At 39.5% G+C, this 17,656-nt stretch overlaps 2 protein-coding genes across 2 annotated transcripts in view; one reads left to right on the forward strand and one right to left on the reverse strand.

Annotated features, from left to right (window-relative positions):
* The window catches only part of LOC310962884 (fatty acyl-CoA reductase 1), a 59,622-nt gene extending 51,329 nt beyond the window's left edge, over positions 1-8,293 (forward strand). The window contains exons 8-12 of the mRNA XM_083935493.1: positions 277-344; positions 3,456-3,627; positions 3,750-3,879; positions 4,626-4,753; positions 5,342-8,293. Of these exons, the coding sequence (XP_083791619.1) occupies positions 277-344; positions 3,456-3,627; positions 3,750-3,879; positions 4,626-4,753; positions 5,342-5,504 (661 nt within the window). The 3' untranslated portion in view covers positions 5,505-8,293. The remainder of the gene's footprint in view (positions 1-276; positions 345-3,455; positions 3,628-3,749; positions 3,880-4,625; positions 4,754-5,341) is intronic.
* A 1,159-nt stretch (positions 8,294-9,452) lies between these two features.
* On the reverse strand, positions 9,453-14,343 carry LOC310962623 (endoplasmic reticulum-Golgi intermediate compartment protein 2-like; the record flags this gene model as incomplete). The annotated part of the gene is made up of 13 exons (XM_083935129.1): positions 14,213-14,343; positions 14,024-14,132; positions 13,863-13,909; positions 13,703-13,770; positions 13,553-13,593; positions 13,080-13,181; positions 12,087-12,182; positions 11,896-11,951; positions 11,425-11,523; positions 11,063-11,160; positions 10,800-10,962; positions 9,690-9,769; positions 9,453-9,533 (listed from the first exon to the last, which is right to left on the reverse strand). Exons 1-13 carry the CDS (start codon positions 14,316-14,318, stop codon positions 9,453-9,455), a joined length of 1,146 nt encoding a protein of 381 aa, XP_083791255.1. The 5' UTR covers positions 14,319-14,343.
* Between the last annotated feature and the right edge of the window lie 3,313 nt (positions 14,344-17,656).

Genomic DNA, 17,656 nt, shown 5'->3' on the forward strand with positions numbered 1-17,656 from the left:
GTAATAATGCATCGACATTACCGACTGTTAAAGTGACTAAACGTGTGTTTGTTTTCCTGACAGCCTGTTCTTATTTTCAGAAGATAAACAGACAAACACAAAAATAAATGTATTAACTATAAATAAGTATTGACGTCATGTGTCGTCAGAGTGATATACACTCCTGTTTTTAACGCACTATACTTTCATAGCTCACCTCTTGTACAGTCGAGGAAATATAGACGAATATGTGTTGTTATTGGCATCATTACGACCTTCTTCTCCTGCACCTTGCAGATCAAAAACAGCTCTGGTGTACAACTGCACGACCGGCGGCATCAACCCGTTCCACTGGGGAGAGATTGGTAGGTAAATTGTTGGTTGTCCTGTTTAAAGGTAATAGAAACCTGTCACCGCAGGCGGGTATTTATAGAGCTGTTTTGTCTTCGCCTGCTGGCATTCCACATATTGTTGTTCCGTTCATCATCATCACAAATCAATACTCCAGTGTTGTGACATAGCGTCCCTGGGATGTAGTTGCGTTGTGTTTGTGGTCGGGGCGCTTGTGGAGAGTGTCTGCCACCTGCTGGAAAGAGGCTGAAGATGGTTTTGGAGGGTGTAAGTGGGAAACTCAAGACATGTTTTCCTTTCGAAAATAAGCAAGTTTGGGTGAAGTGTCATCTTCAAAGCTGGGATGAAACAGGTTTTTAAAAAAAATACATCTTAAAAAGCAAAGTTTCGAACATCTTTCCAGCTAAAATATGTTTTATTTTGGGTGCTGTTCCCCTGAACCATCTTTCCTTTTTCTTCTTTACCCATAAGTGGTGTTTTAACGCAACGTTTTAATCATTTCCTGTTATAGATCTGAAGAGTGTGCATACAATTTACATCAGTCTTACAATAAAACAGTGTCAACTATCGCCATGATTGTTGGTACATACATTCATGGTCCACAGAGGATCCATCCCACTAACCTTTCTCACGAGGTTGACCTCGTAAGAATGCATAGTTGTGACATCACAACTGTACAGAAGTCCCGACGGCTCGTTTGAAAGCACAGTTTCTGAATACGGACTGCGTGTATTTCTCTGTGGACTGAACATTTCGATACTTCCATGGTGTTTATATTGCACCTCAACCTGCTTTATTATTTTAAAAAAACATGGAAATCAAATTTTTTTACTATATAGGACCTTTAAATTAAACTTTTCAACAGCAGTAGATATCTATGTCGCCTTTAGGATTAATGGTAGGGACTTTGTTGATCCTCTTACAGCACCAGCATCAGGTTTAATAAATTATTAAATCGTCCAATAGTTTGTTTTATGACCAAATAACAAACAGAACGAATGACATTCCCCTCCGCCTCAGCTGTACTGTGTGTTTATGCTACTCAGCTAATGCTATTCTGCAAAACTACTTTATTTTATTTATGTACGCACTGTTGCACGCAGTATGTGTACAGATGGGACATAACTGCTTCTTCATAACATTAGGACTTGAACTTTGACCTTCTTGTTTATACATGCTGTGCAAAGGATTGTGGGTCAGAATAGCCACAAAAGCATCCTGGCTTGCATACTGCAAAATGCGACCGGATGTAATAGAACATCCTGGACTTATGCATACTGCATTTGACATATTATGTATTGGCTCTTTTTCTGGCATACTAACATGTTATAATGCTGACATTAGCATTCAGCTCAACGCAGCACTGTGTGGCTGTAGACACGTAGTCTTATTAAAAGTTGGGATGCATAAAAAAAGAACGTTTTATCTGACTGAATCACCCAGGCAACAGGAGCAATTACAATTTTAATCACTCAAAATTATTATTAAACTGATCTAAATTCCTGAAAAATACATGTATTTAAGATTCAGCATATAACTGAACTTTCTGTGCCGTTTGTAACAACGTCTGTGTGATTACACACATTTAAATCATACCACAATATGTTTTAGTACATCACTATATCTCTTTTTATGAAAATGTCTGATGCAGTTGATGTGGTCTGGTGCTAGCGCTCAGAGCCTTCATGGTTTCATAATTACTGAGGTCACGATAGCAGCGATGACATTACACACAAGTGAAAACTCTGTTTCCCTCCCAGCGGTCGTCAGATACAGTGGGATTAGAGAGCTGTGGATGTCACTCTGGCTGGATGACAAGAGGACCCTATCTTTCCCATTTCCTCTCAGATTAGCAAACATGCTCCCCTCACCAAGGAAATTGCGACCAGATGGCTCACTGCGCGGATTAGGTCTCATCACGGAAACACACTGTTATGAAAGAGGAACCGTGTGCTCTAATCTCGCCGGCCCAAATGAGAAGTAGGAATGAAGCTAATCTGAAACACAATGATCAGAGGAGACCGAAAATGAGGTGAAATAGACAGTTTTTCTGTTTCACTGAAGGAGGAGGAGGAGGATGCAGCTCTTTGTTGCTGGCAAAGAATTGTGGGTACTTTTATTATAACGTTACTCTCCCAGACCTCGGAGGGCAGCTCAAGGTTAGCAGCGATACTCCAGGCTGCGAGGGGGCCTCGGCCACAGCTGGCTGTCAACTCAGATCTGGTCATCTCAGCCCCTGCAACCACTCTATATCTGTTGCCATGGAAACGAGCGGTGCAAGTCCTAGTTTGTGTGCTGTGCGTGTGATGTAATGTCTGTAGTCACATGGCTGTATCTCTGTATCCGTGGATGGCTGGGAGGAGGAGGAGGGGGAAGGGCCGGCCGTGCTGCCCAGTGGAGGGAAGTCATCCGGTGACTGTTTTGCGTCTGATATCCCCCCCAGAGAACCAGAGCTGAAAATCATGGTCCTATTAAGGCCAGCCACACTTCCTGGAAGTCATGATCCTTGTGTAGAAACTGCAGTTTGTGCGTTTACCCGTTTTCATTGTTCCTGATGAGCTGAGCTTTTGAAAAATTTGCTTTAAAGGACTTTAAGGACATTTTCTCCTCATTGCATCATTGGCTTGCTCCAGTGTGTGCCTCTCATGTGTAACCACTACATTCAAGTCACAGAGCTAAGCCTCTGATTTCCCCCCCAAAAATAAATACCTGGTGATCTTGAACTCTTAACAATGTTCTGAAAGTGTGTCCAAAATCCCCAAATAATCTTCTAACCATCTGGATAATCCAATATCATATCCACTGCATGATTACAAATATAGGTATCCTATTGAATTAAGTTTTTTTCCTGATGCAAACAAAGATGTTAGCCAGGAATGAACTTGTAGAATTTGTACAACGTGAAACAAAATTAAGAAAAAATAGTATTACCAGTCATTAGTATTGATATATATTGATGTTTATTTCTAGTATTTTATATTTTCATACAAAATCACTTGTTGGGGGCAAGTCAAATCCATTTTTTTGTATTCAGAGACCAGGTTGCAACTTTATCTCAGAGATAAACACTGCATTTTGTTGTCCATTAATCTCCAATCTCATAAACCTCGCACCTTTTTTTGTAGAGCATCATGTGATGTCGTCCTTCAAGAGGAACCCGCTGGAACAGGCTTTCCGCCGGCCCAACGCCAACATCACGTCCAACTACCTGATCAACCAGTACTGGATCCTGGTCAGCCACAAGTTCCCTGCTCTCATCTACGACTTCTTCCTGCGTCTCTCTGGACAAAAACCGCAGTAAGACTCACAGCTGTCTGTCCTAAAGGAAGTCTAAAGAGAAGTTCAAGTGTGCAGTGACCTCTGACCCCTCTCGCTCTCTCTCCCTCCCTCTCTCTCTCTCTCGATGTCTCTTGCTACAGGATGATGCGAATCTTCAATCGTCTGCACAAGGCCATCGGCCTGCTGGAGTATTTCAGCAGCCGGGACTGGGAGTGGCCCTCTGAGAACATGAGCATCCTGATGAGCCAGCTAACCCCAGAGGACAAGAAGGTGGGTGCATCCATGTACACGCTGCAAGTTTGGGTCAAATGTTTCGACCCTCTACTCTTATTTAGGAACCCGGTTGTTTGATACAGTCGGAACAGGTATATTTGCTTCAACAGACACTATCTGAATGGTCGTTACTCACTCATCTGAGAGAAGTGCAGCGACTTTTTTGAGCTATTTGTACTGTATTTCCATTTTATTCCCTTTGTATTTCTCCACATTACAGAGGGAAATATTGTGCTTTTACTGTAATGCATTACAAGTTTTTCATACAGAGCATCATTTATTAATATACATGAACTACTCAGTAGTAAATAAAGTAGTTTAAAGTGGCTCCACATTGACACCATTGTGTATTTTCTTCTCGTAGGTTAATGTCATAACAACTAATAACATGGAGAAAATTATGCAACAGTCCGTTCTCCATGAGTGCTTCTCCTTTTTGATATTTTAAGTACATTTTACTGATAATACTGTGCATTTACTTATTGTTATAGTGTTGTGCTGCTACTTTAACTGATGATCTGAGTACTGTTTCCACTACTGAAGACATTGTTACTTCTTCTGTTTAACTAATGTGGTTGAGAGAGGAAGCAGTTTAGGAAATATTCTCTCTACATTTTAATAATATAGAAGAGTCAAGTACTCCATCTAGTGAGTGAGTGGGGAATTTCACGTTTATGTCCAACTGCAAATTAAACATTCACTTTGTCTCAACGCCCTCATAACCATCTTTTCTATCTTTGTAGACATTTAACTTTGATGTGCGACAGCTGAACTGGCCCGAGTACATCGAGAATTACTGCATCGGCACCAAGAAGTACGTCCTGAATGAAGACATGTCTGACATTCCTGCTGCCAGACAGCATCTGAGGAAGTAAGTCAACAAGAGAATGCAGCATAAGAACAAGTTTTCCAACCAATGGATTGTTTTTAACATTTTCTTGGTAAATAACAGGAACGTGGTTTTACAATACCACCAGACAACAAAACAATAATAGTTATTTCCATTAATCTAGTATAGCAGAGATTCCCTTAACCATCCTAGCTATATTTCCCATACATGTCTTAAAATCATTTTAATGCTACACTGATTGTTGTCCTTTTAGGTTTGAGGTATTATTTGAGGCAAGACGGTTGCCAGTTTGGATGAAGGTCAACCAAAATATTTTTTAAACTCATTTTAATACACCAACACCAACTATGACACAAAACTACCATAAGAAGGCACTGATGGTGGTGACATCGCATACATGATCAGGAGAAATGACAGCTTCAGTCACCCAAAATCATTATTAAATGTACTCTAGTGATAAGGGAAAAGAAATATAAATACGTTTTCTGCAGAAAATGCACAATCCCAGTGAGCGCAAACTTATTCGTTGTGCCCAAAATAATTGACATCTTCATACATGTGTGTTTTCAAAGCCCTTACGTTATTTCCTCCCCCTGTCCTCTCTCTCAGACTGAGGAACATCCGCTACACCTTCAACACCCTGTTGGTCGTTTTCATCTGGAGGGTGTTTATTGCCCGCTCCCAGATGGCCCGAAACATCTGGTACTTTGTGGTCAGCCTCTGTTTCAAGTTCCTCTCCTACTTCCGCGCGTCCAGCACCATAACCAACTGAGTCTTCCTCGCCCGCCCTCAAGCCAGAGACAGCAGCCCCTCGCCTTTTTTTTAGCTGTCAGCAGGACGTAACATCTGAGAGTCTGACCATCCACGGAGGACGCTCTAAATCTTCCTTTGAGTGTGGATTAGCTGGGGGCTCTCTACAGGTGGGGGAGGCTGCAGTTGAGTGAAGCACTTGAGAAAAAGAGGTCTACTAGCCATGAATTATTTGTTTAGTTTGGAAATCTGTCATCTGTACCTGCACTATTCAGTCACCAGACCCTGTCCAAAAAAGAAAAGTGTTGTCATCCATTTTGTACCTACTGTTTTCTTCTCAAAGTGGCCAATTATATATGCAACAATAAGCCTTTTGTGTGACTTCCATTTTTCTTTTCCCACATCATCGTTTCCACCCTCTTGAATCGTGGTACATTGCCTTGCCTTGTAATGATTTTTTTTTTTCATACTTGAAAATACGGCAGTGCTTCACCGGAGGACGATTTCTACAAGATTACCTTGGTTCTCTGTTTTTTACTGTGGGGATATCAAGTTCCTCTCTTTAATACGCAGGTGATTTGGATATCTGTACATCTTGCATTATGTGTATCTACTGCCTTTTTAAGATTACACCCAAAAACGAACTGGCGGTTATCTGTTTTCAAGGCCGATCCACAGATAGAGACTAGTGTTAAAGCTAACGTTTCGACCACAGTATCACTAAATAGACTAAACAGACAGATCTGCCATCGTTCCTGCTGTCGTCACACATATTTACTATCACAAACAATAATGTCATTGTGTCTCGGACATAAACCTTTATTTGTTTGAATGCTCATCCACTTTTTGCCTGTTTGTACAGCAGTTTGTACTGAAACTAAGTTTACTACTTTTACATCTTTATACTTGCGTCAAAGGCTAGTCTGATATATGTGGTTGACCTTGGCAGTGTATTATATATAAATAAGAGTACATCAGAGTCGAGTTTATTTGTATAACCCAGTATCACATAGCGTACAATGTCTCCCAACCAAGGCCAGGTTTTTTAAGAAGACAAACTCCCCCAGAGACAAAAAAAAAGAAGTTAGTGAAATGGGTCCAGTCCAATATCAGTGACTCACATGTCCCAAAGTTTGTAGGCAATTTAGTCGAGTAGGGAGTCAGTTCACTTGGAAGATGGAGGAGACATAACCCCAGCTTTTGCCTCTTGTGTATAAGTGTTACATTTGTGCCAAACCAAACATTTACCGTTCTGTTTCTGTTCGTTTGTTCGTCCTAGAAACCTCAAAGTCTCCTCAAACCATCTGGTTGAAATAATATTCCATAAACTCCAGGATAACAAGAACACAGATGATAGCCTGTCGGAAACAGTCTAAGAAACAGTCTTGGGAAATAGTTGCAGCATGGGAAGCCAGTTCAATTTTTCATGCAGTGGACAAAACATTTTCATCCACATGATCAGAGGTGTCTTCGAGGTTTCTTCAATTATGCTCAGAACAACATTAAGTGTGGTTACACATCCTGTTTATCTAACACTGCGACGTCTGTTTTATTAGATTAACTGGTGATTAGAGCCGTGAAAATGTACATGCATACATACATGAGGCACAAACTGGAGCTAGAGGAGACCGGGCTCTTCCAAAAAAAGTCAGCACCCAGCAACGTACAGCTTAAAGAAACAGCCAAACTTAAGGTATATGTCATGTGAAGATGAAGGCACTATTGACTGAAGACTTTTTTCAGTTCTTGAGGCAGGCCTCTGGATACTGAAGAGGTCATGAGGTGTGTTAAATATATGAATAAGAAGTCAAAGCACAGCTGTGCTGAAACCAGAAAAAAGAGCATTTCAGCTTCATGCATATGTAAGAAAAGCAAGATCTTCTTCCAAACAGCTTTGACGGTTCTCATGACGCTTTATTGCAATATAGAGTCGAGTCATCTGCAAAATAGAGAAGAGTCATGCTGAAGAAGGTGTGAAAAGTAGTGGACCAAGTACGAAGCCTTGAGGTTTGCCAAACCGTACCTGATGGGGAGCCAAGACTTCTATTTTTAAGCAAGACAAACTGTGACCCATATGTTAGTTTGGACCCAAATCACAAAAGTGCTAGGTTATAAACGAGGGACTTCAGGCCCTCCTGGTATTCATACATCCTTGACCCCAGTTTGGAACATCTGTAAATAGTTGAACTACATATTATTCTTATAGACTACCAAAAATTGTATTTGACTGTTGATCTTTGCTTGGTGAGAGTCTTCACAGGATCCCACCACAGAGCTTCCCACAGAGTCTACCAAAAGTGTTAATGTCTGACGGGCAAGTCTGATTTTTACTAAACAAACGAGAAAAGCTGTGTACAGGATCGTATGTGTTGACTCTTGACAGAATACACGCTTCTGAACCTATATGGGAGAAAAAGGGACTAGATAGATGTTTATGCAAAGCCCATGTCTGTGGTGTAGTCACGGTAACTGTCCTCTAAGAAGGGAATAATGAAGTAAAATGTCTGACATCGTTCGAGGCGTGTATGATGAAGCGGTGTCGTCAGAAATGTTATTGTAATGGTGTCGTTACGAAGTTTTGCTCCTCTGTATGTGTGTGTCACAACAAAGTACTGTCTTGCTCTGTTGTTCCCAGGAAACGCCAGACTGGAGCGAATGTTTGTATGTAACAAACGAAAGTCTTCTACTTTCTGGTGACGAACTGTTTGACCACCTTTATTTCCTGCTCTGACAACACTTCATTCAAAGTCTGCTTGGTTAAAAACTCAAATAAACTAGAAGAGAAAAGGGGGCATGTGTGCTGCAGTCCATTAAACGTCACTTTTAACTACCCTGTAGTTTCTTTTCTCAACATGACGAGCAGTCAAACTGATGAATAGCCGATGAAAAGGGTTGTCTTCTGTTTCTTCTCCTTTCTAATGTTTTAAAATATTAAATATTGTCATCAGCAGAGTGCATGGAGTCTTGCCCTGCAGAGAGGCTCTAACGAAACATGCTGTCCAGTTGCATTATGGGAAATGTAGGATCAACAGTTGAGGTTCAAGATTCAAGAAGCTTTATTTATCCCGAGGGAAATTATTGTGCAACAGTTTCAATACAAAGATGGGAAAGGATCAGAGTAACAATAGGCTAGCATAATCAAATAAAAGTAAAGCTAATGTAAAATAAATCAAACGATTAACTAGATGTGACAGAGTGCAACAGACATTATGGTTAAATTTATAAGGGACTAAAAGTAATGATCCCTTTGTCTCTGCTGCATTAATATATAACCACTTTTCTTTATCTGTTTCTTGCAACTCCCCTAAAACATGTGCAATAAACATTGAAGCAGTGGAGGTATATTTTTCAACCGTAGTAGTCCTGCAGTACTTTATTCTCTTGACTCTCCAGGCTTCAAATCATCTTATTGTCTTTGACTCTCAAGCTTTTTGACTTTTGATGAACTTGTTAATTTATAAATATGCTCACACGCTTCACCTAAAATACCAGCATGTGTCACCTCTTAAACACTGGATTTTTCTGTCTTAAAACATTTTTTCTTTAAATACAACCAAGATTTTTTTTATATAAAGATCGGGATTGACACTAGTGCAGTCATCCTCTCCAGTCGTGACCAGCATCTTTCTTCATATCTCAGAGATCCAAGTATTTGAAGACCAAGATGAAGATTTACGCGTTTTCCACGCATTAATCCTTTGAGACAAAACCTCAGTGGTATTTTAATTTCAGTAACGTGTGCTGCTGAACAGAAAGCCTACAATATTTCCAGAGAAACAAACCTCATACAGAAAGAAATGATGTTTAAAAAACGATGACTCCAGCCACGGGGGACACATTTTTATTAAAGTGCAATGATCGGATTTGAACAGCAGAGTATTTTTTCAGTAGAAAAACACAATTTTATGACATATTTACAACGATGTTTGACAACAGCCAAAAAGCCGTGGTCACTGTAAAGCCCCAGAAGCTACTCCTGAGGGACGCGGTCAGCCAACAGAGGAGACTGGTGGTTGTTGAGATTGTTCATCTGGTTGTGTTGCTGCACAACCTGGAGAATAGATTCAGTAAAGGTAAGTCTATTAGATCTACTTCATGGTGAAGTTTACACTGCTTTAATAAAGACAGAGACACAGTTCATCCATATATTACAGTAATAGAGAGACAGACTGTTTGTTTTGGTACTTTATAAGTGGTAAAGACTCACCTCTCTGGCTCTATAGACTCCAAGTCGGAGGCGGCAGCAGATAACGTCAAAACAGCAGCCAACAAGCCCGTGGAGCATGCCTACGGAGAGAGCAACACGTTTAAGAATGGATTCATTCAGACATAAACAATTATATTAAGGCTGAAGAGATATACTGTTTTGTTCAACAAGATAAAATGCATCATTCAAACCCCCACTTGTAAATGAATTGAAGCCTGTACGTTTTTATAAAGGCGGTTGCTAACAAGTGGCTAAATGAGACTACAAACCTTATCACGCCGTCATGGGATATCAGTTGGAAGCTTAGTGGGCGGTGTGGTTCGTTTTCAGCTTGATTGTTAGCTTTTTTACCTCTGGCGATTGAATTTACGCTTCAAAAATCCTAAAAAGTGGTGTTTATTTGTGTAGGTTTTCTTGCTGAACAAAACATATAACTATCATGCACTTTTGGTCGCCGCAGAGTTTATTTTCTGCAATAATCCAAAAGAAAAAATCCATTTGTTTTTGTTTGTCGAGGAAAGCCCAGGCAATGCTAACTCCTTGCTTAAAAATAAGACATTCCTGCAACACGTTATAAATACTATCATACTGTTTATATTATACAAAAACATTTACAATCTGCAAAAAGACCCTAACTATCCTAACCGTAACTAAGTGGTCCCCGAACATAGGTGAGATACAATAAACATCATAAAAACTGATAACGACAGTTGAAATCAAATAAAAGCATTGTAGTTGTGACATCACAACCGTACAGAAGTGCTGACAGCTCGTTTAAAGGCCCAGTTTCTGAATACGGGCTGTGTGCATTTCTCTGTGGATTGAGTGTTTTGATACTTTCACAGTATTTATATAGCACCTTGTCCTGCTTTATAATTTAAAAAACTCATGGAAATCTAACTTTTTATAATATGGGACCTTTAAACCAACGCTAGATTAATTTACTTCCTTCCTGCTGTATATCTAGTTGCTTTAGATTGAATTTAATATCCCAGAGTCCGGGGCTCCCCATGCATTATTTATTTCCTAGATGTGACAGTGTTTATCTGTGCTATCCCTGTTGAATAAACAAAAATAAATAAATGTGATTGCAGGTGAAACCGGACTCGCCTGTCGTGGAGAATATACCCCCGATAATGCCACACAGTCGCACCAGAAACTGCCACAGCGGCATATGCTGCTCGCTGACGGTCACCATCAGGGAGCTGGTGTCGTACTTGACAAAGATGCCGGAGACGCCGTGACTGCCCGCTGCGTGGTTTATCACCCGCTCCTTGGAAGCACAGAGTATGGCGGTTAGTAGTATCCCAGGTTTCTCTTTATTCTCTGTTCATTCCTCTCCTCTTGTGGTGCTTATTGTACTTTTCACTCACCCGCTCAGTCACAGAGAACTGGTGTGTGTCTGCAGATATCTTGTATGTGTTCAGTCTGGTTGGGACCACTGTGATGAAGTACTGGAACATCTGGTTATCTAACAGAATAGTGTGTAAAATACAACAACTCTATTTTAGGTTTTCACATTCATTTCAAGAAGAAGATGTAGCTGAATAAACCCACAATGAAACTTGATCTATAAAGGAAACCTCTCTGTTAAGCACTTTCATCCAAGGTGAGCTTAGGACAGTTCGGGTCACCTCAGGATTCAATAAATGTCTCAACGTCAACATTAATTCTGCAGAAACCTCCCATCTTATGTTTATCCTCTCCTTTCTCTTGAGACAAAGCAGTAACTCACTGTTATAGGTGATTTTCTCTGTGCTGTCCAGAGGATTGATGATGCCTGGTATCTCCTCCCCGAAAGATAAATGGTCTATTCGATGGGAGAAGTTGTACGCTGTGATGCAAAGGGGAGAAAAAGCTCAGGTTCAATCAAGGCCCTGTTGAGTCACTGAACAAGTGAACCTGGAAAAGAATGTCCTCTGCACTTGTAGGCCTGTATGTATGTAGTTACTTAAGTTGTAGTTGTTTAAAGTTCATCTATAGATCGATCATTAAAAGTTTGAATGAGGAAGAAAAGTGGGATTACTAATAATGTATCTAAAAATGCAACATTTAGAAGTACAATTGATGTTAAAAATGCTCATTTGATGTATGCGACAAAGGTCTGCAATCTGTTTTTTTCAAATTTAGAAGTTAAAATATTGTTTGCCGTGAAAATAAATTGCACAAGCCAAAGAAAACATAATGAGTAAAAACAGTTACATACTGTCGTGGCTCACAAAAGCTGCAATGTGGGCATGACCCTGCGGATGGTGAATGGGCCTGAGAGAGATAAAAAGACCGGTGTTAGCAAAAGCTTTATAGTTTTTTTTCTATTTACATAAAATCTACTGGTGGATCTTGGTTTGAAGTTCACTGCAGTCTGTACGTGGAGCTGAGCGACCTCTAGTTTCTTACTTTCCCACAGTGATGTGTAGGTTTCCTGCTACCTTGTTGACGTAGACGTGCCCGTGTATCCTGCAAGCATAGAGCGGCTCCATAGAAGCATCCTCCCTACACACACACACACACACACACACGCACACGCGCGCACACACACACACACACACACACACACACGCACACACACACACACACACACACACACACACACACACACACACACACACACATACGCACATGCAATTATTAAGTGCATAGTTTAACTCCTTAAAAGTACATTTACATGTATTAATCACTTACTATTGCCAATGTGTGAACAGATTGTCACGTAACTTAAAACTTGATTTCTAAAAAGTAAAGATCTTAGGATGAGACGTTTCTGCACGCTCCAGAGTGCCTTGCCTCTATTCAGCTCTCCTTATTATTACAACCTCTTTGCCCCAACTTCAAAATCCAACATGGCCGCACCCGACATCAACAGTAGTTACATCTGTATGAATATTACTATATTCACATTACTGTCTTATTTCAATTCAATTCAATTTTATTTACAGTGCCAAATCATAACAAAAGTTATCTCAGGACACTTTATAGACAAGGTACAGACCACACTCTATGACTTATTTATGATTTACATAGACCCAACAATATCTGCGTGCCTCATTCAATAATCGTACACCCCACTGTCCATCTTCCATCTGTGGATGTGTTGCTACAGTGTTTGTACGCACAAAGTAGGGCATAATGCATTGTTATCACCTGGCATTGCTTATAATGGCTAATCTGTTAAATCTAAAGGTTTTCTGACTCTATAACTGGAATACGGTCAACTCGGGTGTGATGACCAACTCAACTGCTGTCTGCATCTCATTAATAGTAATACCAATAAATTCCATATAGTACATTTAATTGTTTATCAGCAGCACATCTGCAAAACTTTATTTGCTTTTGTAAGATTAATGAAGAATTTACACCAAATAAAGAAATGTTTGCATGTGTGTAGCTGACCGTGGGGGCAGCGCAGTGGGACCTCCTTTGAGGAGAGTTTTGTAGAGGACCTCCTGAAGAGCATGTTCCTCTCTCAGCCTGTTCTGTATGAGATGCAGGGTCCTGAGGATAAAAAACAACAACAACAGATTGACATCATGAAAGACTGTCAGACTTTACATCTGGAATGATATGCAATTATTCCAGTTTCAACTTTTCTTTCCTTTTTTTTGGTGTGCCTGCATGTTATCGCACCTTAAATGCACTTTTATGGTCTTTAAAATGACGATTAGATTTGAGAATTAAACCAACTTACTCACACACACAAAAAAAGAAATAAAGTAGCGGACCCCTGAGAGGATAGCATGACTATGGTTTCATATCCTAAACTGAATTTAAAACATAAAACATTATATTTATCTACTCAGAAGCCGTTAAATATAGAGATGGTTTTATACTTGCAGACATCCTGTCGGGATTTCATGACAGCTTACCTTTGCCACAGTCTCTGTTGTGGACTCAGTTCAAAAATAACCTGAACAAACATAGGAGAAGAGACCCAGTTGTGAAAAGCAACACCTCTAAAGACTGTAAAGAAAATGCCTCTGTGCCTCTGCCCTACACCGGAGACATATTTCACTCACAGGCTCGTACTGGAGGCCGCTGGATGTGATCATGGTCTCAGCCAGGTCCAGAATATCAGCTCCAACATCTGCAGCCACAGACACAGAACGCATACACCTAAATAAAGCACTTCGATGAGCGATGTATCTAGGTGAATGACAAATAATGTGTGATACTCACGCTGGCATTTCATGGCAACTGTAATGTCGATGTTTATTCTCAATTTACTGTAAATTATGAAAAAGAAGAGTAATATTACGGTAATTTCCTGCAAAATCATGTTTGTTTGGGGGATGTTTCATGTGAGAACTAACATTGAATAGCTCTGAAAGCAAGCTTACCTGGAGAAATCCTTGTCAACTTCATATTCATACTTCATCCAAGTGTCTCTATAAACGAAGAACTCTAAGACAGCCAGAAGAGCCATGGCACAAAAGGCGATCAGCGACACTGTGGAGGACACAGACTGGGGGTTGCTGTTACTGATACCTCTGCCGTATTGTTTCTGTGTTTCCAGAGGACGGACCCACCTGTTCCTCCTGAGGCCGAGGTCTCCACGTAGCTGTCTGACACTTTGGGGAAGGCGTCCAGCTCCCTCACCAAGCCCAGGGCTTTCCTCCGGGATAGACGCCTCATCTTCAGGTTCAGGGCTGCGCTCCACCTCCTCCATCACGAGTAAAAACACAGTGCACCCATCAGTGTTGTGTTCAGGACCCCAGTCTGCAAACTCTAGCTTTGTAATGTTTTATTACGGATACACGTCAGGTCAAGGAGAAACACGTTTATTTCATTCAAATTCCACCATGTGTCTACTTTCTATCATTGTGCAGTAACGCGGTTACAGATGCAAACACTGTAAAACACTCAGTAGTAGCCTTCCTGATTTATTACTAAACATTGTTTATGAGTGTCTGCAGTCACTCAAAAATTAGATGAGCTCAAATTACTTATTTTTGCACAACATTTTCCAAATGTTTAACGCTTTGTTGGCTACTGTCGTTATTATCTACAGTGATATAAATTTAATTCATATAGCTTTTAAATATATAGTCAGATTTTTATTTAATAATTCAAGAAAAATTAAAAAAAAACCATTTATTTTATGTCCATTTAAAAGAAAGTGATGAACACATTAGGTTGTCAGTAATATTATTGGATGATAATCGCACCCATATATCACACTAAGGATTTTATTATTGGTCCTTCAATCATTATTTTTTGTTTTATTATGTATTCTTATATTATTTTTGTAGCAATTATTGTTTGATTACACAGGCTGAATACATCATGCACTCAACAAATAGCCCTAGAGACACAATGTACATCTAAGCACCTCTATACTGCATTAAAACGACACAAGGTACTAAAATTATTATATTTTAAAACAATAAATATAATATTTAAAAATAAAGATAATGTTTCTATACAGCCAATGTCCAAACCAGTATTAACAGTAGAGCTGTTTTATGAAGTGCATCAATCTCACCGTGTCAATAAAGCAGCACAGCTTCCATTAAACTATTTATATATTTATTATTTATTTATTTATATTTATAATTCATCTTACCTCTTTTCTCATCTACTCAGGTGTTTCACCGCGGTCCAGGATCAGCAGACATACCCTAATATCTGTGGGATTGTAGTGCACCGTGCTGCATCCATGGTGCTGCGGACAGGGGGGCGGGGTCGAGCCGTCCTCGTCTTGACGTCAGCACGTATGTAGCGTGCGCGCCTCGCACACCATGAACGCGCAGGGAACAATGTCGCTATTCTGTCAACAGGCGGCGCTTTAATACTAAAACTGAAGCCCCTTCTGTAGACTCATGTAATGCTGCGTGTACTTGTGAAAATAGATGGCAATACAATACAATACAGTAAAGGCCCAATGTATTGTGATATAATTAATAATTATAATGGTAAATAATAATAATACTTTACATTGTACGGTGTTTTTCAAGGTACACAAAGGCGTTACGCAGAGAGGAAAAAGAGAAGAAGGTGAAAACAATTAAATATAGATTTATACACATTATAAGTACATTAAAGTAAATTAAATAATACATTTAATGACATCCAAATGAAAATCCAAACTTCTACAGCAATGGAAAGTGGAATATGACTAAATAGATTTACTCAAGTACAGTACTCAAGTACAATTTTGAGATATTTTACTAATTTCTATTTCCATTGTAGGCGATACTTCACACTTTAAGAGATATTTTTCTTTTTACTGCATTTATTTGATAGTTGCAGTTAAAAATATAAATCAACAAATAAATTATGATGTGTAATTATTAGTTATTATGGTAAGTTATAAAGAAGGATAAGGGGTGGGAGTTTATAAGTTTAACTTTTTTTCACTCCTTTTCGAATATTTATTTCATGATGAATGCGATTACCGTTGTAGATATGTATGTGCATAGATGTGTATGTACATATATGTGTGTATTATTTTTGGGGGGAGAAATATTCTAAATAAATGCAACAAACATACAAACAAACCAACAGTTGCTTGTATAAAATAATGAGCTTTGTAGCCGTTTTACCTCTTTGAATCTTTTTTACCGTTACGTATTTGCTCCTTAAATGTACTTGTTTTTAATGTACTCACTTGTAGCCCGCTTGTTGTACCTGTACCTGTGCCCATTTTAAATGTATTGTTTTTTGGTTTATTATGTAAAGTGTCTTTAACTTCCCTGAAAAGTGCTACACAAATAAAATGTATTATTATTATTATTATTTATTAGAATCAGTCCCGTTATTACTAGTATGCATCATAATCCAGTAATATAATAGATATTAATCTGAATTGGGCCTTTCTGCATTTCATTTTACTTTCGGTGCTTTAAGTACATTTCAAATCTACTTTGTGTAACAGAGAGTTTCAAGATGTTAATAGTTCTTTCAACACTGCATGTAGCAAAGACTTCAATATCTGATCATCATATTTTTGAAGTTTGCTAAAGTTTGCTTAAGTTTGCTAAAGTTTGCTAAAGTTTTCTCATTCAATAGTTTTACCTGACAACATATTCCCTCACTTCTCATTGGTCCTTTGTTTCCATTCTCTGATGTCAAAATGCTCATGTGTAAACAATGCTTTCATATCACGGATGCATTTAGACCACTGCAAATTCAAACAGCCGTTCAAGCCCATGTAATGTGAATGTTGATCTTTTTTTCACATGACTTGCAGCTTAGTTTCACTTTCCATATTTTGGAGTAAAAGTAAATTCAGTTTTACTAATACATGCATTAGTTGTATATGTATTATGCTTTGTCGTATGCAAGGGGACGTTAGATTTTGAGACATAACTCCATAAACCAATCAATAATCATGTTTATTAGTAGTGAAGCATTGATAATGTTGAAAAAATGGAAGCCATGTTTTTTTCCCAGGTGGATTAAATTGAGCTGTTCAAGTGATCACATGATTCATAAGAACTGAAGAAGTTGTCTTTGGCCAGCAGCAGAGACACCAGCGCATCTTAAGAAGCACTGACCACCACTTACAGCAGATAATTAACTCCCAGGAGGAGTGTTTAAAGACATGTGGTGGATCTGCACACATAAACACAGACACAGACAAGTTGCACTGCTCACACTGAGAAAAAAAAAAACCAATGTGAAGACATGATAATGATCTACTACAACCAACTGCTGCTATTAACACCCTGAGGACAAAGGAGGTGTTTACATCTTTGCTGCAGGCTGGGAATGCACCAAAACAGAACTGAGATGTGCAGATGAAGTGGGTGAATCATATGTGTCTTCTGTGCAGTGAGTGCTCATGAGCCTCTGCATGCACCAAGGTCTGCTTGCCTATGCAGAGCAGCACAGATGGGCGTGTTGGGGGATGGGTGCTGTCAGCTCACAGATCAAGCTGTGGGTCGGTGGTCCCATTGCTATTCACCACACAAGCACGTAGGGCATGTCTGACACGCTCCATGGAGACATACCAGGGGTGGATATTGTGT

This window comes from Echiichthys vipera, assembly GCF_963691815.1.
Source record: "Echiichthys vipera genome assembly, chromosome: 20".
Classification (NCBI taxonomy): domain Eukaryota; kingdom Metazoa; phylum Chordata; class Actinopteri; order Perciformes; family Trachinidae; genus Echiichthys; species Echiichthys vipera.